The following is a 26,320-nucleotide window of genomic DNA, read 5'->3' as shown; positions in this document are numbered from 1 at the left end:
ACATGTTGCTAAGGAGTGAACAAAATAAAATACAGGCAGAAAAATCAAAATTAGAAGCCAACTGCATAAAGCAGGGGTGTTCATCTTTTTACAAAGTCATCCTAAGATGCTGAGGAAATAAATTTTAAATGTAGTACAATATAAACTGTTCTAATATGTAAATATATTACAATACATACAAATCTTGACTACAGAATTGAAACACTAAGAAATAGGACAACTTGAATACCAAGCTGGAGAAGAATAAATTATTCATCTTATTCTAGAATTGCAATACCAATCAGCAAACAGCAAAACACGGTTTTCCAAGGGTGCCTCATTCCTCCTCCTTACACTGCAAAAGCACACGGCAAAAGATTCTAATTTTTAAGCCCCCACAAATAAATGCGAACAGTGCCAGCTTCTAACAGCTGATGGACGCAGCTAGAGCTTGCAGAAGTTCTCACTACCAATTTCAGCTCCGTTTGCTAATTCTCTTGTGCACCATAAAAGGCTTCATCTAGAGTATACTCACCAAACGGATCAAGGAAAATTACAAAAAACAAAGAAAAAGAGTGTAATTTAAGTTAGACATACTAGACCTGCAATGGAAAGGACAGCAACTACATTTAGCAATCCTTTTATATCAGAACTGTTTTGAGGACAGTATGTAGACAAACACACACACAATAGATCCAGGCATTTAAGACTAAACCACGGAAACAGTATCATTACGTGACAGTATGGAATAAGCTGCTGAACTTCTAAAAACATGTAGGAGAACTGGCAGTTTTATGAGGACTATTCAACTCTGGAAAGAACAGAAAGCCAAGTATTTCCAACCAACCAGTACCCCACAATACTCACTCTCTGCAATTTTCTTTTACCTGGCAGAAACTATGACAGAACAAGCATTTTAAACATCTGTATAGCTTGCGTCCAGTTGAAAAAGAAGGAATACTAGATACAGACCTAAAGATTGGTTTTGTTGTTGAACTTACATCCTTTTCTACCCTAAACATACAAATACTGCTTTGTCATAGTTTTAACTGCTCTACTATACTATTTCCCTGATTTAACAGTTTGTTTTGCTCCATGTAAAACTTATCACATTGTCACTTCAGTAAATCAGACACAAACTACATCTTCGCTAATGCTTCTCCCATACGTCATCTCAGTAATGCTACTGCCCAAGACTCTGTGCCCTTAGTGTTTTATGTCTTGGATTGTTACAAGCAAGTAACAGAGAAAAACATAACGTCAACTATGACTTAAAAACTAAAATAAGGACACATCAATACCCAAATCTTAAGTAGAAGAGTATTTAAACTGTACTTTAAACTCCAATGAATATTGAGGCTACATAGAGAAGCCTGAAATACTAGATATTTCAGATTTAAGGATTAATTACAGTAAACCTGTCCAGATCATTGAAATTATACCTATAATGTCATATTGCACAGTATAAGAACTGATCTACTAAAAGAAACCATTTGTGTCACAACATACACATTTGACAGCTGATTCAGACAAGGGAAAGAAAATTTTCTTCTAGTTGGTGACTTACGGTAACTAGAAAGTAAATACATTTATCAATTTGATGAATAAGCATACCCTGCAGCTATCCCACGTATATTAGATTGCTTATTGGTCTAGCTAATGGGTCCATCATACTGAAAATAATCTTCTGTCTCCAACATTTCCCCTATGGTTAAATTGGCATTCACAAGCATGTAACAAGGAGCAGTCGCAGAAGCCTAATGTGATCTTCCAGTTTAAAAAATACCACTGAAAGAAGCGATTAGTCACCGCCCAAGCAGCATGAGTAAGAAAAGGTCCACAAAGTTCTGTTTTGTAACTGAATTCTCTCTTTTACCGATAACATGACTAGTGATTCAGAGGCAAGAACTAAATCTATATATATATATGAGAAAATAAGGATCTACACATACAACTTTTAATGTAGCCCTCAGCAGATCCCCAGCATCTCCATCTTTCACAGAATATAGTAAAGGACGCAATATTAGAATGCTTCCAAATAAAGGAGCAACAATATTAACAAAATACCTCCATCCATATTTTTCCACTTCTGCAAAGATGGAATATTTGCAATTAATAACAGACTTACTATAGTCTCAATAACAGAGAATGACATATAATCAAAGTAACTGTGGAACAGGCTATGATGAAAACAGACAAAACCCACTAACTTGTTAACAAAACATTCAGAACTATTCACCCAGCAGTTTTAGGAGAACTCAAGAATGAAATCAGATGAATTATTAACCTCTCATTTAAAGCTTCTTTGATGCCTGGAGTTTCAAAGGTGGCAATCTCTTAAAAATAAAAAGGACTCTAAGGGGATTCAAACAACTCTAGTTCTATGAGCCTGGGGTTCATACCAAGCAACTTAACGGAATATATCAAATGTTAAAATAGGTAGACAATAATGAGAAAGTCTGCCTGAAGTAACATGGCAAGGGAACCTCTTGGGAGTTCTCTGAAGGGGTCAAGCAGCTTGTGAAGAATGGCGATTCAACTGGTAGCCTCTGGAATTCCCAATAAGTTCTGTCAAAATACCTCACTAAAGGCTTTTGAGAAAACCAAGGAGTTATATCATAAGAGGAAGGAACCCAAACAGAGAAACAATTCTTAACCATAAATAGGGAGGAGCTGCTAAACAACCACTTCTCAGAAGCTTGGGACATCACTACTGAAGTTCTTTAGGACCTCATGGGTTTTGTTTGCACACTCAATCTGAAAAAATGGGAAGTGCAAAGAAATCTGAAAGGTTGCTACCTGTGCAAAATTATTCAGGGTAAAAATATCAAGAGCAGACTGAAGAACTGCACAGGATCCTAAAGTCTGAGTAACAGGCAATAAAACGGCAAGATGAGGATCAACTGGTAAAAACACGGAGAACAATCAGGTAAAGAATGACAGCCCCTGACCTCGAGCAGGGTCTTGGGGCCCAGGCAATTTCAATAAAACATAAGCTCACCACTTGACAGAAAATTCAAATATTGGGAGCCACTGGAAAAACAACCGAAAATAATAACGCCACTGTGCAAATCCATGGTTTGCTTATATCTTTAGTAAGTGTAGTTCTGATCTACCTACCACTAAGAGGAAATAGTGCAACTGAAAAAGATTCAGAACAAGACAAGAGGAATGACCAAAAGTACAGACAACTTCTGCTCAAGCAGGCTGTGACTTTCCCAGCCTGAACAAGCACCCATGCAGGTGAAGTGTGACCAAGTTCTACAAAATCACAGCTGGTCCGGAGAGGCCAGGCAGCAACCAGGAGCTGTTCGATGAAGCTGTGAAAAGTCAGATCCAGAGTGAACAGAAGGACAGGGAAGAACACGAACCTACAGAACTCTGTAAAAGGACAATTCTCATGCACAATTTTTACACAATATTAACAGAGGCTGGACAATTACATTGAGAGAAGAGATTATTGCATCCACAAACCATTGCAGGCTGAAAAAGAAGCTGATGTATAGTTTTATTAACAATTTATAATTTACTTTGCAGACTTGTTCTCACAAATTTCACTTAAGACCCAACCCAAGGCAAACATCAGTAGACAGACTGTCAAGAGTCTTATAAATGACATATGTGTTAACAGGACACTGATTAAACATAAAGTAACTACTTCTAAGCAATATCCCACTTGAAGTGTTGCAGAAGCATGAAATGTCAAAGGGATTTGTGAATGTAACTTTAAATGAAGTCCATTCAGAAACCCTGTTGTAAGGCCCTGAACATGATCATACTTGTAAGCTTAAGTCTGCAAATACTTAGAATAAGAACCTAACTTGCCTTCTCTAAAGTTGAGTTTTGTACATTCTAAGTTCTGTTTTACCTGTAAGAGGAACTGACTTCCACCCAGAGAGCTTTTGATTCCATTTCCACTACCAGCAAATTGTTTCATGATTCTACTGGCATGTTATTAAACAAATGTTTATTTCTGTAGCCTTTATATTGTGGCAATGCTTCATAGCTCAAGCTACCCCCACTGCATTATCCTGAGCTCTACACACATGTAACAGACAGATCCTGCACCTCTCACACAAGCCCCACAATACTAACACAGTAAGGCATGAAGGAAGAAACCTGACACAGAAATACAGCAAACAACAAAAACTTCTATTCAGTTTCTTCCCTCTGCTCTATGATATTAATACTTCAGGGAAACTCAGGACATTGCTCACTACAAAACAGATTATTCTCTAAACAGTAAATGAAAATGAAGCCTGATTTCCTACCGATATGTGTAGGATCCCTAATGTCTAATCAAAGTTGAGCTGAAGCATGGCATTTTCTTTAACACAACTATTAGTAGTCTCTCCCTGTTATCCAGTTTCTTATTGTCATTAAATACATAGAACCTTAATCTATGACCTCTATTCTTCTATCAGCTTTGGCTGAAATGGTCCAATAGGTTTAACAGTTGCTTCTGCACTCTATTAGACTCCTTCAGCACACAGACATTTACAAATACCCTCATGTCCACAGGCAACATGATCAGATCAACCCTATGCTCTCAAATGAAGATAAGCAAGATGTGTTTAGATCCCAATTTAATTCTGTGCACTGATGCAGAAGTTAACTATTTCGTGTCTGCCAGACATACTTTTCCTGCAAAACAGCAGAGTACAACAGAGGTAATGACCCAGGCAATGTTTAGCAGCTCTTTGTTACATTAAACTGGCAATGTAACATTGATTTCAATGACACAGTGGCATCATTCGATTAGAATTCAGGTGTTTGCAAATGTTTTCTCAAAAAGATGATGAAGACCAATAAAAAGCTACTTGAATAAAAAAAAATTCAAAAATTCTTTAATCCTGCAACACATTTTCTTTAAAATCAGTATTAATTATACAGCAATCACTAAAGTACAAGCATATAGGAATCTATTTATGTGCAAATTGCTACTAAAACGTCAAGTTGATCTTACCTTGAACTAGATCTTGACTTTACATCTTCTTTTGCCATTCGTTCACTGCTAGTATCTTCATTGTTGTCCATTTTTTTCCCACACAACTGTTTTCTTTTCTCCCACTTCTTCTGCTGATTTGAGATGCTTTCTGCTTCTCCTTGTGAGTCACTTTCTGCTCCTACCTGTGAACCTGAGGAATGTGCCAGGCACTTAGAGGAGGTTGGCAGTTTTTGCTCTTCTCTGCCAAAGTCTCTTTCTGCTAACAAAGCAGAAGTTTCAGGACTTAATGTTTCCTGTGCAGGGACTGAGTTGTCCAAATTATCTACATGGTCCATTTCCTTAGACTTTACTAACGTGTATGAAGCATTTACAACACCTCCCGCAGAATGTTTAGTCTTTAAACCTTCAACACTGTCCTCCCTGCTGTCTTCACAGCTGCCACAACACACACAAGAATTAATTAGACAGTTTGTGGCAGCTATACTGAGTTTATGAGATTCATCCTCCTCATTTGCTAATGGATTAGCAGATCCAGGAACACAACTAATAGCTGCCTCTGGAGTTGTTACTGGGGATTCCGAGCTAGAAGGAGATTTAGGATTGAATATTACAGTAGCAGATATTTTCATTCCACCTGTCCTATGAGCTATCACTTCTGCTGTTTCCGCATCATCAGCATACGCATCCCAGCCATTGAGGTATAACTGTGAGTCCGGACCTTCTAGACAGCTGCATGAATTCTGAACTGAAATGCCAGACATCTGCTTGCTATCTTCAATATTGTTATTATTGCTTAAGTCACTTTCAGCATCTTTTAAAAGCAAAGTTTCCTCTGTCTGATGGCCGTTCTCATACAGCAAAGCATCTCTATATTGCAGGTTCTGCTTTGAATCATGGCAAGGGTTATTCACCCAGGCAAAAGTATCACTCACTGAATCCAACCCAGCAAGAGCTTCTCCTGCTCCATCTAGGTCATCCATAAAAAACACTCTATCCTCTTCATCAGTCAAATTGTCAAGATGGTGTCTTGTTGGTGAAGCTTCTGTGCTAGAACTATTTCTTAGGCTAGGTCTGTGAGCTGGAGACTGACAGATGCTTGGAGGGGAAAGCAGAGAAGACATTTCATCTCCAACTCTGTGTACCATCCTATTCAGCTGTTCCAGCTCCTGTTCATCATACTGCATAGAACAAGCCAGCTCAGCCTCTGTGTTTTCAGCTTTTGCTGAAAGCTCCTTAGCAGGCAAAGTGGCAGCTATGACTGGTGCAATGACAGAGGGTACTTCAGGGTCCGCTCTGACAGGAAAATCCACATCTTGAGAGATGCAGAGGTTACGTTCCAGTGTATGCAGTTCATCCTCAGTTAAAGTCTGAAGTAGATCCCTGAAAACACAAACACACACGCATCACTTTGCATTTACAATCATAGGAAGCACTGATGTTAAAGGTTTTAAAAAGCTTTTCCTGTTACTACAGAAATCCAGAACTTGAGGGCACAGAGGACTTTCAGCTGCATAACTCAGTGTATTTGGCATTCGTATTCAGAACATATGTGATTGCTGCTGCCAGAATTTGACATTACTTATGCAAATACAGGGTACCAAACTATATATGCCCTTGTAATGAAGCCCAAAATAAACCAAAATACACCCAAACCGGATCTTTCCCCTCCCCATCTACTTACAGTGAAAGTGTTATCTACAAATATATTTTGTCATTTTAATATTTTAATTCAGAAATTCGACTTTGAATAGCAAACCAATTTGTCATCCTTCATAGTAGATTCTGGAAATTATTGTACAAAAGAGTACCACATAAGTTTCACACCATTATATTGCCAGATAAAAAGAATTCATTAAAAATAGTAATATTGCTTGTGCAACACTGATGTTCTCAAGCCTGTTCACTGAAACAGGGGTTGGAAATGAGCTCTCTCCTGCCTCAAACACTGCAGTGTGCTGGTTTCAGATGGGATAGAGTTAATTTTCTTCACAGTAGCTACTCTAAGGCTATGCTTTGGATTTGTTCTCAAAACTGTTGATAATACAGGGCTGGTTTCATTACTGCTGAACAGAAACAAAGTAATGGGGGATTTTAAAAACAATTGGGTTTTTTAATTAAAACAACCCCCAACAAACAGAGTAAGCATACAAATTCAACAGTCGAGGGTTTAAGCTTGTCCTTCTGTAAAGATACGAAAAGCATTACATATTCTTGGGTCAGGCCAGAAAGCCCGACTGCTCAGACCTATCCAATACCGGTTTCACACATTCACTGTAAAGAAGGGCTGGAAATACATATTTACTTAGGCTGCCTAGCTTCATTGACCTGAGCAATGAACTTTGTTTCTGCCAATAACAGCACCTCAAAACTTAAGAAACTTGACGATAAGTAAATAAAGCTTTATTAAAGAAAATAAGTCAATGAAATCAGCTGTCAGTCCTCCTGTCTTTATAGGCAAGTAGGATCCATACTGCCTTGCAAGAGTTGCTATACACAACCAGTGGACTACATGTGGTAGTCCACCAGTCCCATTATTTCAGCAGAGAAATAATCCTGCTTTAAATTCCAAGGAAATATGCTCATTTGCCCAATTCAAACACCAGAAATTTTGCTGTTAACAAATACAGATTGTGCTGAAAGAGGTTTGGACAATTATCTTCTCTGCATACAGAGCCTCACCGAACTGTTTTAAGCACAGGTTTCCTTGCAAGGTGATGAATGTTTGATCAACAATCATCTTTTTGATACACTGTACATTAGATTCTACAGGATTCACTGCCAACATTAGGAACATGGCATGTTTTAAAATGCCTATGTATATATTGAGAATAAAATTAAAGTCAATGACTATACAGAGACAAATGTTAAATCTCACTACTGAAAGTTTAAAACTAAACATTAGGCATCATTATTAAACCATAAGATTTAACTAAGCTGTAACTCCTTCCACAGCTCATTTCCTTTCTGCTGAAAGGTCTGCAACTCATCACTGGGTCCAAGCAAGTGCTGAGCTCGTACTGGAGAAAGCATTTCTCCCTCTTCTTTTATTATTCAGAAGCCACAGGTTAAGACAGCATCTGCAACCCACCCTGACAGCAGTGGTGAGCTTTGTTCTCACAGAGGTTTTATAAAACACTGAATTCAAAACCAGCACACACTGAAGTTTCACCCGCTTTTATTCTTTTTGGCACAGTATCACAGGAAGGCAATCTAGCCTTGAAAATATGAGGAACATCTTTCTTCCAGTGGCTACAGCCACTGGCAGAAAAACAAGGCAAGTTCTTAAGATATACCCTGCTTGTCATGAGCAGCAGTAGAAATTTACTCTGCCTACTGCAAAGCCAATAAACATATTTTACTCTATTGCCAATATCTGGGGTGCAGAAATTACTTCTTTATAGATCTGAGGCCAGATGTCCATTTAAAGACAAACTTGGCTAAATAGAAGACAGGGCCACAAACCCCGAGTGCACCGATCCTGCACATTCTCCAAGCCTCCTCCATTAACTTTGCTCCTATTCTGACCAGAATTTTAAACTGTTTTTAGAGAACAGCATTGTTGTTATTGCCAACCTGTGCTTCAGCTCATGTTCTGAACAAAGCATAAGCAGCTGATCTTATGGAGCTGCCACCATAAGCACATTATGCAGGTACAGAAATGCAACTCATATCTTCCTGCTTCTGCAGTGCTGAGCTAAGTTTAGCACAAAGTCCACCGATCTTCTCTGACAGATCAACAATCAGAAACCCATAATGATGTACAGTAAGTATCACTGGTATTCATTTACTGCAGAAGTTTTAAATCAACTCAAAGTTTTAAACACAGCCATCTTGGATAACCAGTCTTACCCCAGTCATTGTGCACACTTTAAAAGCATATGAGTTTCATTAACTCTCCACAAACTCTTTAACACATTGACATAGGTATCCTACATTTCATTTCTAGTCAATGATACAGCAAGGTTTCAGTGTCTTTAAAATGGTATGATCCCCAGATTCTGCACTACTTGAACTGCAATCTGCTTGATTCTGCACCACCAAAATCCATAGGGACTCTGCCAAGAATTGTAATGGTCCAGAAACAAGACCAGGCAAGCAGAGGGCTCTGCAAAAAGGGCAGAATTGAGGAGTAATGCAGAATCCCAAATTTGCTCACCTCTAAAGACCTCTGTAGCAGCCTCAAATGTATATATAGTACAGGTAATATTTTAATCACAAGAACATTCAGTGCCCCAGGTATCTAAATCAAATATCTATGCATATACCAGATGATATGCTTTGCATACTTACTAGGCAAATTACAGTAATTTAACAGAAACAGTTTAAGGAGCCATGGTTAAAAGAAACAGAAGTAACACTACTATGTAAGTATACATTGGTTCAATGGATAAAATACCAATGCTGATGTTTTCTATTTAAAATAAAAGTCAACACAAGCACCTGGCTTAGGTAATAACTAAAACATTCAAAATCATCATTTGTTGTTTGACCTTACCAAAACCTAAACAAGGCTCCTTTATTACTTTTGTTCAGAGAGTCTCCACAGTATCTACTGCTTTCAAAGTTGCCAGCCACCAATGGGATACCAAAAATTTTCTTGGCCAATAGGTATTTTTCTCTGGTATTTCTGATACGATTAAATGGATTCACACAATACATTATTTTGTAGAATTACAGCTAATTTTTAAACTGTATTATCCTAAGTAAATAATCAGCTCTGGCCTTTCTCCATGAGTTAACATATTTAGGTGGCTAAACACTTGCAGAACTTTAAAGAAAAATTCACTAGGATGTGAACATACTCTGTCGTAAGCTGATGTTCTATATTCTTACATCAGGCACAGAACTGGAATAGAAGATGCAACTGTTTTAACAGAAGACTACTCGAATCTGTTTTCCTGACTTAACTACTGGTGATGGGGACTGGAGAAACACTCCTGGAAAAATGCTCCTGTTTTGCTGTAGAGGAGAAATATCAATATCAAATATCTCACTTCATCCTCCCTTATAAGGTTTCTGTGAACATGCTCACTAAGTAGCAATCGCAGCCCGATGAGCTAAAAATGATCTGCAATACCAAGAAAACCCAACCTAGACAGCTTAAGTGTTTTAAAAGTAATGTAATTACCTGACATGAACTGCACAGCTATTTGTATCTGTTATTTTCATTCAATGTATTTTTCATTTAAGAATATTACTAAAGTATCTTTGAGCCCAGTTCTCTCAGGTATTTGAGTTCCTTGGCATTGCTTCAATTCAGAGACTTCCAGAGAAAATTTCACATTACATCTTAGCTTAAATTTTTGCTCTGATAAATGATCTCAATAACACTTTGCAAACTTTGTCTTCCCGACAAGTGACATCACATTTCTTAATGCTCTTTACAGAACAAACGTGTCTTAAAGTATATCAGAACTGCCTCCAAAACTTAATCTGAAGGAGTATTTTCATTTTTTACAGTTTACAGTGAAATCTGTAGGTATTGACCAAACAAGCATTTTACTAATGATATTTTCAACCCAAGCATTAAGTTCAGAGGAACTGAAAATTAAATGGACTAAGCAATAAACTGACTTCATTGATTTTCATTTTCCATGTTGTGAAAAATAAGGAGTAAGCAGAAAGTACAGACTATGAGAAGTCTATTAGCTTTTCTATAGTATTTTGGCTTTAGCCAGCTGGTGAAAATTTCTGTCATAGTATTATATTGGGAATAAGGTATTTTAATGTAAACTTCATGGACTTTTTAAGCACCAGTCCCATTAAAATTCCTCCCACAACCCCCCAACTCCTCAAATTATGTAGTTTTTTACTCAGTGCTTTACAAAACCATATGACTCAAAAGACCCATAAACACAAACATGTTGATTTGTAAATCTTAATTCTGAGGTTTCACAATGAATATCATTAATACTCCTAAAAATAAAACTGTATCACTTCTAGAGAGAAATACTACAAAGTCTTCAAGGGACACAAAGGATATGGTGCGGTTATTTACAAAAGCTAACTTCAGAAATAGGCTCCTGTCTGAACCATCCTTGACAGAGCTTGTATTATCTCTCAGGAGATGCCTCACCTCTAATGGGCGAGAGGAGATTAAACTGGATAAACTTATCTACATGAAAACTATTCTTATATCAAACTGTCATCATGGCATACTGGGAAAGTGATAAACAGGTGAAAATTCAACACAGGAAAGAAAAAACTCTGCCAAATTATCTCTAGAGATTTCTAGGAATAAAATTTGCAGTTAGTATATAAATGTGAATTCTACGAAAGAGAATATAAAGATCCTGCAAAGATACCTCTTGATTTCTCCCAAGTAACAGATCAGTCTTCTAAAGAGATCAACTAAGAAATAAGTATTTTAATACCCTTTATAGCTGAGCCAAAGCCCACATCTCCAATAGTTACCAAGACTGAAGCAGTAGGAAGAGAAGTGTGCACATATATATCCCGTAAAACCAGATCCGCAATACGAAGAACTGGTAGTCATTTCTATTAGATTTAAAATCATCTGAGTACTGCATCATAAACATAATGAGAAAAAGTAATAAGCCTACTTAAGCAGAAACAATGATCCTAATTAGAAACAGGATCTCCCAAAAAATACTTTAGTATTTCAGGCATCATCCAACCATAAGGAAAATCTGAAATGTAATAAAATGATATTCAGAAAAAAAAACCCAAAACCTATCAAAGAGATGAAAAGTTAAGAAAATTCCCATGAAATGAGAAACTACACTTGGTTATTTCGTGGGTATATCAGGCAGATGGGAGGAAAATGCAGTTTATGCTTAACACAGAAAACACTTTTCTATGCATTTAAGAGTGCTTTTTTAGGCATCTTTCACTTCAAAAGAGAAGCAGCTGCAACCATCTTTTACTACTTGCCTTATTTTTCTTAGCAAAGTGTGAAAAGGTCTGAAGAGTTCAGACATATCTTCTGGTTTATGGTCCAAATTTAATGGTCCCTCAGAGTAGACAACAAGGCCACTGTAATACAAACGCATGAACACACACAAAAATGACAATTTCGTTACACATAGCAACTACTGAATAAGGAGTCAGAAAAGCAGCAAGCATTAGAACTACACTCAAGTTACATATTGTTATCTTATTTTTGTCTTGTTCACACACTGTTAGAGTTAAATGCTATTTAAAACAATAGTAAAAAGATACCATCCCCTCTGTCCATCCCCTTAAACATGAAAAAAAACAATGGAAGCACATGGGGATGAATATACATTTATTTCATCGCTGCAGCATAATGACCCATAAAAAAAATAAAAACCTAAGAAACTGATTATCAGTGAAGTTGGGAAAGGCTGCTGACTTGAGCAATTGCAAATGGCTTTTTCTTTCCAGTCTAAATGAGTTCTAGGTAAGATAGTTGACTCTCTAACTCCTATTTTTCTACCTCTAGAATAAATACAACCTCAGATTAGCATGTGGCAAAAGCAAAAACATTTGCTAAATCACATAAAACACATTTTCGTAATAGCATGCTTCTAAAACAGTTCAACACTGGTAGACACTCCCCTGGAAAAAGGTTAGCTCAGGATCCTGAAAGCCTCTGTCCTTCATTGTAGACATCTCAATAGTTCCTCCTGACCAAATCACTACAGCCCAAACCTGTTTGTGTCAGGGATTAAACAAAATTCACCTTCTTCACCATATCTGCTGCATCATATTTTAATGTGTCTGAGAGCGGATTCCACCCACACCAGGCACCATTGCTTAAAACTGTTTAGTCCTCTGCCCACTGCAAAACCAATGTATTTTTCTCAAAGGCAAACAGATCACACGTTCTCACACTCTAGATTTTCTTCCCTTCCCCCCCCCCCTGCCATTTTCTCCTTGCTGCCCTTACAGTCAGTGCTCAGCTACTCAAGGTATTTCAGACACATGTTCTTTTTCTTACACTCAACTCACATGTTGCTTCAGAGAGCTTCCTAGCTACTCTGCATCCAAATTATCCAGATTAACAGGGACAACTTTGCATTGCATCTGTCTTGCACTTAAAAGCTTCTACTTTCACAGTCCTAGCAAAAGGCTGGCATTCCTTCCAGAAAACACTATGTCTGGATGGCGTAGTTTTTCTATGGAACTTCATATGGCAGTGATTTATTTTCAAATCACTGGATAGTTAGGAACAGTTAAACTTTTTTCCTCTTCTCTCTTTCAGCCCTTTGTAATTTGGAATTGACATGGTGTATTTTCCAGACAGTACTCGGACTTCCAGTTAGTCATGATGTATTTGTCATCGTGTCTTCCAGCAGCTTCAAACTGAGTTTCCACATTCCTGTTGTCTTTTGATAATCAGATTATGACTGTTATTATTTTTAGAATGACACTTACAGACAATGTCCTATTTAACAGGAACAATGGGCCACAGGGATTTCCTGAGAAGAAGCGTAATACACTCGGGATTTGAGGTTTCTTATTTCCCTCAATTATACAGCATGCATTAGCTAACTTTAAAACATTCACCATGCTAAATATTAAAAACACACGGGCTTTACTCCAGTTACTCCAGAGTAACTGCTACCTTATTAAGTCATGAAGACTCATTAGGAAAATTGTATCTGATTCGTTCGATATTGCAAGACCTGCATAAAGCAAAGCCAGTGTTTTAATTTAGTTGTCTTGATTGGTCAACACACAAATCTACACATAAATTACACATGTCAATACTTTGCTTAAGAAGCTTTAAGCCTAACTCTGGTCACAGTGCAGTTTGTCACGACAATCCTTTCTGAATGTAGAGTCATTAAGAAAAATGCATAATTCCTGTTGAAAATTTCTGGTTTTCAAGACTCCTGTCCTTAGGTCATATTCTTCTTGAGTGACAAAAAATGTGCTTTCAAAAAACACTTCTGCCCATGTGACATTCCACAGACTGATGTTCTTAAATTTAAATTTCTTCCTAGAGGAAGACTGATGAACTGACCCAGGTTCCTGCCTTCTATGTTGGAAATTCTACCTCTTTTTTCTTTTTGTCTCTTGATATCCTACATGAAACTGGTGAAGATTTCAAATAAAATATCACAATTTTGGTTTTTTTTTGTTGTTGTTGTTGTTCTTTTAAACAAAAGTACAAACTCAAGTGAAAAAAAAGAAATCCAAAATTCAGAACAAAGTTTTGGAAATCTTCACTAAATCTTTAAATGAGGCAGAGTGGAAAATAGCTAAAAAAATTACTTACCATACAATGGCTAGTCTTGGAATTGTAAACATTAAAGCTGGTTCATAGTCATCTATCATATCTTGTGTGAGGTATCCAAGCCTTAAGGCTCTAAACAGAAGAATAAAATTATTTAGTAAGAGATTAAACTTCTGAAGAATACATTTCCATAGGAAGAAATACTTAAAAAACCTGTTAGAAGCCAAACAAAATTGATAGCATTTAAATCTTTGTCCTCTAATGACTTTTCAAACACCTTAGATCCCTTTTAGAAGAAACCCAACCTGTTCAGGCTTTTTATTTGGCTTTCTAGGCTTTCCAGATTTCTTCACAATTTCTCAATATTCTCATAAGTTTCATAACATCCTGATATTTCTTCTCCAATTTGTCTGTATCAGTGCATAAAGTAACACCCAAAACAGCACTCTAGTCTCACTGACTGGTCCATGTAAGTGCAAATAACTTCTGGTTATTCCTTCTCAGTACTTGTGTCGCCAATGCTGCTGGTGGTGGACAGCAAAGCAACCACAAAGCAAGCACTGCTTTGTACTAATGGTAGATGGATTCATCAGTGTTTGGCCAACTCTCACTCCCTGTTCCTTCCTACAGTCTGCTGTCAGATTATCCAAAGCTGCAAATGGGTTTTGAAAAACCCGGTCTAGTGGAAAGTGTCCTTGACCATGGCAGCGGGGTCGGAAATAGATGATTTGTAAGGTCCCTTCCAACCCAAATTGTTCTATGGTTCTATTAATTTTCTTCTTCTCTCTTACTAGGCAAATACATGTATATATAGTAGCTCTCTGATGGAAGGCAATTCCTCCTGCTTGCTGTGACCACTGAGCTGTAATCCTGTCTTTTAAAATGCCTGAAACACCTCCCATCTTTGTGTCATCTACACACAGCAGCAGTGTGCTCTGTACTCCTTCATTCCTTAACGAAAGTACTGACCACACCAGGGCCAGGGTCCTACTTCACAAGACATTAAAAACAACGCTTAATCCAAGTGTGTTTGGAGTGTGGGTGTGTGTAAATAAAAATTATCCAACACTGTCCATTCAAAACAAATTCACAATTTTCTTATCACCCTAAAGTCCCATAAGAACTTACAAACTGCTGGTTGGTTCTCTTTAACATTTTTACTTCATACATAAAGAATCAAGCTCCAGTCCTCTTAAGATTTTTAAGAGGCTTTACAAGTTCTTTATGATGATCACTAGAGGTTCACAGATGACTTGAATCATCTCACCACGTATTCTTGCATGAAATATCATTAAGTCTTGATGCCTTAAACAGATTTAGCTTATTTAAATGCTTTAAATTCACACACCTATAACTAGGCACACCAACAATACTGTTCTTACTGGATTAACAGCTTTTAGGTTTGTTTTTTTTTTTTTTGTCTAAAACCCACAAAAGCATAGGCTTGCACCTTGCATGCATGCTTAATGCTTTTTAACACTATACTTGGATACTTACTAGAAAAGCAAAATACCTGGTGTTTTATGATGCTTGAAGACTACAGTTAAAGTATTTCTACAGCAGTTCAGACTGAAGGTAAACAACAGAAAAGAGAATCTAGTACATCAGTAAAACACTTACCTCTCTACAGTTTCACAGAAAAGAACAATCACCTCCTGCTGTACATAATATTCTTTTGGAGACTTCACAGGTACCATGGCCGACACGTAACTATGAAGAATATAAAATAACATACTAGTGTTTTACATGCCTTAGCAAACTGGATTATAAACAAAAAGCAAACCTAGGACAAATCATCTTGGAAACCTAACTTTTCCTGTACCACTTTGTATTTATTTTGACAGCACTCACTATGAAAATTGCAGTGTAAGAGTATTTAAGAAAGGCAGCTGATTTACCTATTGCAAATTGAGGCAATGGAACTCCGTAGTAATTTAGAAATATAATTACGAAACACATTTAGCATTCAGAACTCCATATTGTATGGCACAGAGAAGGAGGTCCTAGAAGGATCTTTATTACAACATCTTGAAGATTGTTTACTCTGCATCTCCTTAACACAAAAAAACCACCAAAATGCACATTTTATCTGGAAAAGTTTAACCTGAAATTATACTAATGAAATGCAGTTATGCAGCAGAGACAATTCAGATTTGAAAGTTGGCCTCCTTTCTATGAGAAATTACATACAAAAGCACTAATTCACAAGGCAGAAAACATTGGTAAACGTGGTTTTCTGTTATTGTATTACTTAATCAGTCATTCATAGACTACAGGTAGCACAGGAAAGGAAAAAGTTGTTCACAAAACAATGGCAAAGAAAAATGCTGAATGTAGAGTTACTACGGACAGGCTAGAAACTGCACAGGCACAGTGAAGAACCAGTTACCGGCTGTCATCAGTGTCTGCATTCAAAGCCGCATTTAAACCCCACATTTTTAGCCGCTGTTTTTCAATTAAAGTGTTTGTCAATGTAACAGTATAATGATAAGTTTTATGAATCAGAAAAAAAATGATCACATGACTAAAATAATGCAGGAGAATATGAAAAACAAGGAAGGGCAAACAGCAACAGGAGACAAGTCAACTCTATGAAAAACTTGAAACCACTACCCAGTTCTAAGAAACCTGCTCTGCTGAGGGTAGGAAGGGCTGTATTATACTAGATCCATAGAGAAAATTATTCTGCATCCTGTCTGTAACTACGTCCACACCACAAACATCTAACAGACACGCAGGAAGCTGGCTTGCGTTCTGAAACACAATGCAGGACCTGGTCAATGTGACCTCTGATGCAATAGATAGTTAACTTCCTCATCCTAAAAGTAGTTATTTTCATTTGTGCTGTAAACCTCCAAGCCATTTTTCAGTCACAATTTTTAAAATCCGTGATTTCTTGTGGTTAATTATGGTTTGTGTAAAAGCACTTTCATCAGATTTCAATTTGCCTCCTTAAATTCACCGAGTGCACCTTGCTTATACCTCTAAGCACAAGAGAACAAAACCTCACAATCTCTAGACTACGTTATCATATTTTTATTTCATGTCTTTTGTCGCCTTCTCTTCAACAAAGAAAACATTAGGGAAATCGATTTACGGCTTTCTTTTGTGTCTTGGAAAACCTCCCTCAAATGCCATATGCCAGTATGCAAATGGCAGATTATAGTTCAGTTGAAGAGAGCAAATGTTGATTGTTAAAAAGCTATTTAGTTTTCTTTTCATTATCACTACACTGGAAGGAAAAACCTAATAATACAAATTTCTGAAGAATTCAAATATGGTGATAAAAAAATTATGTACTTTTTCCATAAAAGAAAACAGGAGAAAACAGCCAACTTCCAAGAAAACCAAACAAGCCCCAAAGCAGCGACAGTAGCCAAGCCAAAGCTCACAACACATTTACTTTGGATCTTTTACCTTAATTCAAATTCAGCAAAAAGGACATCAAAATGCTTCAGTGAATCTTTCATTTTTTCTGTGTAGAAGTTCAAATCCCTTAAGGCCTGGTCACGAATGATATTTCTAACTTCCTCTAGGCTTCGGGTCAGATCCTTGGCCAACGGTTTCATAGCCATACTCTCAATTTCACGATTCATAATAATTGAACCAGCAGCCAAACACTATGAAATACATGGAGAGAAAATATTAATTTTTACAAAGTTATTTTTGTGCTTTAAAAAAAGCACAAACCGTGGTATTTACTATCTCGACAAGGGCAATACTTAACCCCAATTTTCTGCAAATTATAAAACAAGGGAAAGATCTAAAACTGCCATGCCAAGTGTCATAAGCCTTCACAAAAAAGGTTAGGCAGCAGCTCAGTCAGGGGCACATGAGAACGGTTCAAGTACAAGAACCACAGAGCTAACAATAGAACTTAAAAACGCTCTTCTTCCACTAGTTAGACAATAAGTATTGGTAGGAGATATACTCCACGTACACAAGGATTTCTTCCTTAAGAAGGATGTGAATCCAGCTAAGGCATGATCAATAGACTTTGACTTGGGCTAGACTGTTCCACTATTCTATTCTAAATAGAATATAGATTCTAAAAAAAAAAAAAAATCTATTCACAAAATAACCCCCAGAAATTCCACAAAGGTGATGCCTTTTTTCAGAAATACTGGTCACACTGGCCATCAGACCAGGAATCCAGCTAAATGAGTATCCTGCCTCACACAGAAGATGTGAATGTATTTTTTAGGAAAGACCGTAAAGAAGAGGTTTCTGGAAAGCAACTATTTAAGACACTCCTTGCCCCAAGAGTAATATATGGACTCCCTCTGACCAGCTCACCAGGACATCCATTAAAAGTACATTTTTACTGTAACACATGAATAAAATGTTTTAAAAATCATGCTATTAAACCCAATCTATTTAATAATCTCTACTGCTGGCTTAATTCCTTTATGAGACATTGGAAGAAACAAGTATTGATATAAATCATATTTATTGTATTAATGGAAATATTGTATTAACTGAAAATATATATAAAGGTTTTTCTAGTCTCAAAGTTCTCATATTTCTTCTCTAATTTTTTGAACCCCGTTTGCAGCTCTGTCTCCTCCCCTTTCCCCTGGACAGGAGGCATTTCTCAGCTCTGTGCATGGGTACCTGCGATCCTAGCCCTTTCGCAGCAGCCTGATGCCACAAAAAATTGCCAATTTACACCAAGTAACACAAACATGAGAGACTTACTTCTGCTCCAAACCAAAGCTGTCCTGCAAGGTTGTCATGGCGTATTTCCTCTGGAAACTTAACACAAAAGTCTCGGTTGGCCCGTTCATGCGGAATGCATTCATCCATGATTTGATTTATGATGTTCAAAACGTTATCCTAAGGCAAAATATAGGATAGCATATAAACTGTTCCCACAGAAAACCTACAATTACAGGTTTTTTTTCTTTTAATAGAATTTTAGTGAGAAAGATAGAAAATGCTGTATTTAACTCTTACGGTCATCACATACACAAAGAAAACAGAATATTCATAGAAAGAAGAGTGGTAAACTTGACTTTTCCTAGCGACTATTTCTCAGATTCACTGCACTTTGACTGCTTTGGTGAGACTTCTGATGAGGAGGTATACTTTAAAGAGCTCATCACCTCCAGCTATCTGTAAATTATCAGTAAATAAACTAGAAGTACAAGTAAATTTGACTTCTCTCATTTCCTCTCACCAACCCCAATGATGCACACTTGATTCTTCCCAAAAGATTGCCTGAGAGAGTACCCTGGAGACTTCAGAAACTGAGTTATATTGGGAGCACTGGGGTTGAATAGAATTAATTTAGACTCATCCTGGGAGCCTAAAGCAGGCAGCTTCTACACTTGAGTCCCCAGGGGGCAGGGGCTGGTACTACCTGCCATTTCACCCCTGGCCATCCAGGGTTAAAGGGCACCACAAAAGCTACAGAGAATTAATAACTGCTCTGATCTACATCTGCACCAGAGTAAAGATCAAAGACCGGTAACCAGTTTCTTGATCCGCAGCAAATAATCTGTATTCATTTATTTGAAAAGATAATTTTCGCATACCCCTGCTGGGAACTGCATGGAATTTGATTAACATAATAAAGGTAGGTTCAGAGCACGAAAAAGGCTGAGTGCTTTCATTAAAGATGTTTCGTCTGTCTCCTGCTTCCTCCGCTATTTACAGAATTCATGTTTTATTTAAAGTATCTTTGAAACAAATAAAAACAAACCTTTCTGTGCAGAACTGTTTAACAGGCAGAACTGCTTTAAGTCTACACTTCCCTGCTTTATTTTCCCCTACATTTAAAAAAATAATAGAAGACAGGAGTTTTCAAGACACCTGCCCCTTTAGTATGTTCCACTCTGAGCAAGAACAGTGCCACACTTCTGGCACCAAGAAAGTTTCGTGTTTTCTGTATCTTCAGTGCAAACTGCTGTAAATCCTGTTTCCACAAGATAATGTTAACATTAATGCTGTAACCACACTTGTCTTTATCCAAAACAAATTAACCTTTGACAATATTTGTTACACATTGGTATAAAGTATTTTATGTGTTAACGATTAAAGCATTTTTACATAAATGTATTTTTTGCAAGTCTGTCATGAGGTAACACATTTCATCTCAATGAAGTTGTTAAAAACAAACAAGAAACCCCAAACAACATCGCATACATTTAAAGCACTCTGGCACACAATGTTCAACCATCTCCTCTAGAAACAAATCTGGACACCAAAATGCTCTGTAGTTCCTCCATGGCATTCCACACACAGACCATGGCCAGCAGGTATGAGAGGAGACAGGACACAAAAGCTAGGTTCTCCCACAGAAAATAGAGACAATGTTAGAGACGCACCTCTCTTGCTGCTGGGTGTAACACACTGCCAGGATTAGTGGGGCACTTGGATCCCTAGGAATCCACAGAGATGTCAGTTATAGAAAATGAGGGGAAAAAACAACCTCACAATATTCTCTAGTGTAACTGAAAGGCAATCTTAAGTTTAAATCCTGGAAGAAGGCAGAGCAAAGATGCCTCTGTTTTGGCAGTGCCATCCTAGACCAGTGGCTGAAAAACAATCCAGCCGGCCACCACCTCTCCTCTGCGGCATAAAATGGCAATAGTCAAGGAATAATGTGCAAACTAATAGGATGCTTTAGGGTGAGAAAAAGCAGGCTAATGGCAAGTTTCCTATTTTCCTTCCTTCCATTGCTTGCTTCCTGGTATTGAGCGTATTTCTCTCATCATTACTTAGCTAGGGCTGGCTCGGGAACAAAAGTATTTTAGAGTAGGTCCCATAAGATGATTAACTCCTAAATCACTTCTCACCCAAAGTTACAGAGCAAAGACTGAAAGTGATGATTAAAGCATTTAAATTGTAAAAGTGCACAAGTCACTCAATGTATTTTAAAGCTGTTATTACTGATCTATTTTGAGCACAGGTGCTTTGCCTGTAGCTCCCACTTTATCACCAGAGCAATACAGGCTGGCACATTAGGTTGAAAAAGCCAGATTCCTGGTTTGGGGAAATTATTAGAAGTTTGCAAAGATCTCTTTGCATTGGATAGATACAGTGCTAACATTCATCCTACCAGTGAAGTTTTACAAAAGCTGCAGGAAATGCAGAGAAATATTAAGGCAAGGAACTCGTGAGAAGAATTATACTTGAATCTGATCACATCAGATTCTAAATAATCCAATTCCGTTTTATTTTAGGACATCTCCCAAATTATTTTACTTGCCACCAAACTCAAATATGGAAAAAAGCAATTTTCACTCTCTTAACTTTTTTTGAACCCCGCCGAATAGGATGAGACCCATATTGAAAAGCTTTCCTCTTCTTTAATGCATTATTTTCAAACACAAACTTATTCTACAGGACCTACAACACAGATCAAATTCCCCTTTTACAATCACCTACATACTCAAAATTCCTCATATATTGAAGAGTATTTTATGCAAATCAAGTAAAGCAACAGGATTCAGGATCAAGCAACTGCTCTGTATTTTTATTCTGTTTTTCTAACCATTATACCTTTTAAGAAAGTACTAAGATTCTGTCTAAATAATCTCAGGACATAATTATAAACATCATGAAATTTTGTACCTCAAAGTACTGAAATCAAACATTGCAACTGAAGGCAAAAGGATATAATAAAGACAACTTGCCTTTTCACAAAGCAAATATAATACTACTTATTCAATATATCATTTGTTTACCACCTGAATGACATTTAATATTCTTCCTCATTTCATCAATATTCCTATTATCTCTAGATGTTTCTGTTTCATAGCACCCAATAGCTACCAGCACATCTCCATGGCTGCCAAACTTCCTGAGCCAGTTTAAACACACAGTTGTTTTCAAATTGTGCAGTTCTTAACCAGTACTTAAGTTAAACCATTAACTTAAAACAATTATCCAGTACTTAATTTAAACCATAGCAAGTTAGAAGTTTAATATATACTTCCCAATGAAGATAATTCACAATTGGTCAATCTCTTGACTAGTAGCAGCTATTTGTAAGGAGTTACCTGGCTTCACACAGGCAGCTGGTCATTCTGTCAAACAGCTAATTAAAAAGAGGACCGTCTTTTCCTGCATACTCTAGTGGTGATACGGGAAGAGTAAGGAAAGAATAGTTGATGGAACTTTGGCATTTAGCATATAAATGCTGAATGATTTCTACAAGGTGAATTTTTTGCTGTTTCAAGGTGTGTCATTTCCCAAATCTTCTAATTTTCTACCTACTACAGCAAAAAACAACAACAAAAAAACCACAATTCTCCATCACTTTCCTTCCCTCTTCCATTCCTCTTCCTCGAGACAGCCCAATCAGAGCAATCTAAACAGGAAATCTGGAATTCTTGCTCCCATACTGATTTCAAATCTCAGCTGCTTTGAAACTGGAAGGATGCCAGACAATTTGGACAGACTATCCAATGCACTGTAAGCAAATTAGTCTTTTCTTTAAAGGAGCTTCAAGAAACATTCAATTTAGTTAATTACAGTATTCTGCTTTGCAAGCTGAGAAGGATTGGGTTTGGATACACAGTAGCTTTGAGGTTTTGCTCTAATTTAAGCAACTGAAATCAATTAGTTAGAATTGAAGTACTAAACCTTTCACTTGATCAATTTTTCTACATAAAAGCTTTTTTTTTAGACATTAATGCATCCTTTGGTGGCGTTATCTGTTATCTTTTGGTTTATTTGCATAGCGGAATGAGCACAGTTTTGTCTCAGCTGCTCCATTTAGCCCTTCCAGCAGCACAACAGTCAGCCACTGCAGAGATTCTGCTTTGAGATTTACTCCAAGTTCCTAATTTCCTGGAAAACAGAGCTCAGTGTTTCACATAACGGAGAGCACTTACATTTTATTTTGGTAGGAAAGCTAACAAGTGGTAGCAAGGCAGCACATGTAGTTAGCCACAGTAGAGGACAAAAAGTTGGTTTATTTTTGGTCAAGCAATAATTGGCCATATACTCAATAATCAGAGCATAAAGCTAACAGCAACTGCTGCATTAGCTATTGCAATAGGTACAAAAAGAAAAGCAAGTAACTTCGTTTTACTTATGCCCTAAAACACATGCTTAGATAAAAAAAGGCAGACAATATCTACCCTTTTGTCCATGTCCTTGATAAAATCTATGCTGCTTTTTCACACTATTAAATTCAACGTGACCTTCCTCAGGTCTTTTGCAAGATTACTTCAGAGGAAAGTAACTTCTCATGTTGTTCAGTATCCTCTTTAATATCCCTTTCTTGAATTACCAGTAAAATCTGGCCCAAGGTAATGCAATGTGATAATATCACAATGAGCTTAACAGATAGTATTTTATCCTCTTCATTTAAATATATCCTTCACATTTTTAATATCTTTTTAAGGCTTGATGTTAAGTTGCAAACCTCTTTCAACACCACACGACAAACAAAAGATGAGCACAAGTCAAGGCCAAAGATAAAGCAAGATTTTGTTGTAATTAAAGCAATTAGCTAATATTCAGATTTTTATAGGTTAATTTCATGAACAGAAGAAACCAACAATAAGGTGACATGTTCTTTCATTACTTTCGTGTAAGTAATAGGATTTCAAAGGACATCCAGAAGTCCCGGATTCAGAAACCAGTAGGGTCCCTACAGATGCCGCTTAAAGATCCAAAGTACCTCTTAAGGCAGCAACAAGTTCCAACACTCTCCTTCCAGCTCATCTTATACAGAACCCAAAGGCTGTGCTTTCGTTTTCTTTTTCCCTTGAACAACTATTTGACTATTTCCCACTGCCAACACAGATTCACAACATGGTTTAAGTTGGAAAAGACTTTAAGACCATGAAGTCCAATCATTAACCTAACACTGCTAAGTCCATCACTAAACCATGTCCCTAAGTGAGACATCTACATGCCTTTTAAAATAACCTCCAGGGGGTTTGGAACCACATGATCTTAAGGTCCTTGCCAAACCTAACCATTCTACAATTCTATGACAACTCAACTACCTCCCTGGGCAGCTTGTTCCACGCTTGACAACACTTTTAGTGAAGAAATTTTTCCTAATATCCAACCTAAGCCTCCCTTGGCGCAGCTTGAGGCCGTTTCTTCTCATCCCAAGTATTGTTACTAGTGCAAAGAAACCAACAACCACCTCACTACAGCCTCCTTTCAGGTAGTTGCAGACAGTAATACTGTCTTTTCTGAGCCTCCTTTTCTCCAGGCTAAACAACCCCAGTTCCTTCAGCTGCTCCTCGTAACATTTGTGTTCTAGACCCTTCACTGGCTTCACTGGACACACTCCATCACCTCAGTGTCTTTCTAGTAGTTGGAGGCCCAAAACTGAACACCATATTCGAGGTGCAGCCTTACCAGATCCCTCTGCAGCCTGTTCCTACCCTCCAGCAGATCAACACTCCCACCCAGCTTGCTGTTGACTGCCAGTTTATTGAGGGCTCACTTCTAGATGCTCCCTAGTTCTAGTCCTTTCACTTCGTGAAAGAACTTAGGATTTTATGTATGAACTTTCGGCAATAGCTCCTAGTTTAACCTCACCCACTCCAGAGCAGTACCAAATTTCATCATGAATTAAACACAACATGCATCTCATTGATGAAACAATTCGAATGCTGTATTGCCCAATCCCAGCAACAATAATGCAGTTTGTGTTGAACTTCAAGTTCAAAGCTTCTTGTCCTGAATTGTCTTGCTAGTGTACCCTCTTCAAGGTACTAAGCACTCCAAACACCACAGGTTTATTAAAGGAAATTTTGATCTAACCTCCTGTATATATTCAAAATTTATTATGCATACACTGAATAATTACATCTCTTCAAGTGGAGCGACTGCTACATCTTAAGTGGTGAACACTGGCACACCAATTTTCAAACAGAAGAGGTTATAAATATTTCAGCACAGCTCCCATTAAAAATGCTTTTTTAACAATGATGTACTATTTATTGGCTAAAACAACATTTTTCCATAAGGCAGTACACACTCTTTTGATAAATTACCTTTAAATTTAACATATATTTGTTCTGAGCATCTCTGTCTCTTGCACAAAGGCCTAATCATAGAATTAATTTTCCTCTTTTCTTACTAACCAAACATAGTTATAAACAGCCCTTCTGTAAATGGAGATTCCTCTTTTATTTGCTGAAAGCTAAGACCAACTTGAAAGACTACATTAGATACAGCATCATTACAAGGCATCCTCTCTCTGCAGAAAAGAACATTTTCTGATGTCAAAAATCTACATGTTCCTGATGCTAAAAAATAATAATAAAAAAAACCCCAAACTATTTTACTCCTCTGTGCCAAAAAGCCATTAACTAATATTAGACATGACTGTTTAATGAAATTAAGTATACCTAAAGTTGTACTGACTGTCCTCAGTACAGAGCTTTACAGCCAAGTGTCCCTTTATCAGTAAGGGATATAACTTAAGAACTTTGTTCACAGTGAATCAAAACATGACTAGATAAATATCATGGATGTAAGGCATGTTCTTACAGCAGTGTATATGTAGAGGCCTTTTCTCTCCATAATCTTTCTCTTATATTTAAAGACATTTGAAAATAATCAAGTAACTTGGTACACTAACATCCCTGTCACATAGTTTCGTAACAACAGAATAAGAGACATTTGCTTTGAACGTGTGCATCTGCTGCAATAAACTTAAAATGGGCTTTCCCGTCCACCAGTACCCAGCAACTGCCTTCCTACCACAGTAAAGCGATCCCCAAGATTTCGCAAGCACAAAAGAATTTCAGCCTGCATTTCGGCCTGGCACAGAGCTGGCACCACCTTCATTGCACTGCTCCAAAGCTGCTCTACAGCTGAGGCCACAAGCAGAACAGAGGCAATGTAATCTCGACTTACTGCCACCTTTGCTTTGCCTTTCCATACTGCTGAGTGAAAGCATCCTGCATCCTCAACACATGCAGTGCTGAGCTGGTGTGGAGCCAGCTTTCCTCCCTATGGCTCTCAGCTGCAAATTAATGCCCTGACCTGCAGAGCACAGCATTTTCAATCCACTCTGCCCACAGCCTTAGACAACAGGCAGTTTCACAGAATGACCTATTTGATCCATATGACCAAGTAGAAACACATGAAAAATCTTGTTAACATGGGAAACTACAATTTAAGACTACAGTAGTCTTTTCAGAGAAAAAAGTATCTTACATTATTACCAAAGAAAAAAGTATCTTCTAATATTAATCCCTCCCTAAGATCAAATACAAATCCAAAACGCAGAAATGAAATAA

At 37.4% G+C, this 26,320-nt stretch overlaps 1 protein-coding gene across 4 annotated transcripts in view; it reads right to left on the bottom strand.

Moving 5' to 3' along the window:
- ZFYVE28 (zinc finger FYVE-type containing 28) overlaps positions 1–26,320 on the bottom strand; it is a 150,095-nt gene that overhangs the window by 36,134 nt on the left and 87,641 nt on the right. For all 4 annotated transcript variants that reach the window (XM_065660640.1, XM_065660646.1, XM_065660648.1 and 1 more), the window contains exons 3-8: positions 18,792–18,929; positions 17,511–17,713; positions 15,714–15,803; positions 14,136–14,225; positions 11,822–11,923; positions 4,946–6,307 (exon numbers count right to left, since the gene is read on the bottom strand). In XM_065660640.1, the coding sequence (XP_065516712.1) occupies positions 4,946–6,307; positions 11,822–11,923; positions 14,136–14,225; positions 15,714–15,803; positions 17,511–17,713; positions 18,792–18,929 (1,985 nt within the window). The remainder of the gene's footprint in view (positions 1–4,945; positions 6,308–11,821; positions 11,924–14,135; positions 14,226–15,713; positions 15,804–17,510; positions 17,714–18,791; positions 18,930–26,320) is intronic.

Source organism: Lathamus discolor, chromosome 1 (genome assembly GCF_037157495.1).
Source record: "Lathamus discolor isolate bLatDis1 chromosome 1, bLatDis1.hap1, whole genome shotgun sequence".
Classification (NCBI taxonomy): domain Eukaryota; kingdom Metazoa; phylum Chordata; class Aves; order Psittaciformes; family Psittacidae; genus Lathamus; species Lathamus discolor.
This window is presented reverse-complemented; position numbering and strand designations above follow the sequence as displayed.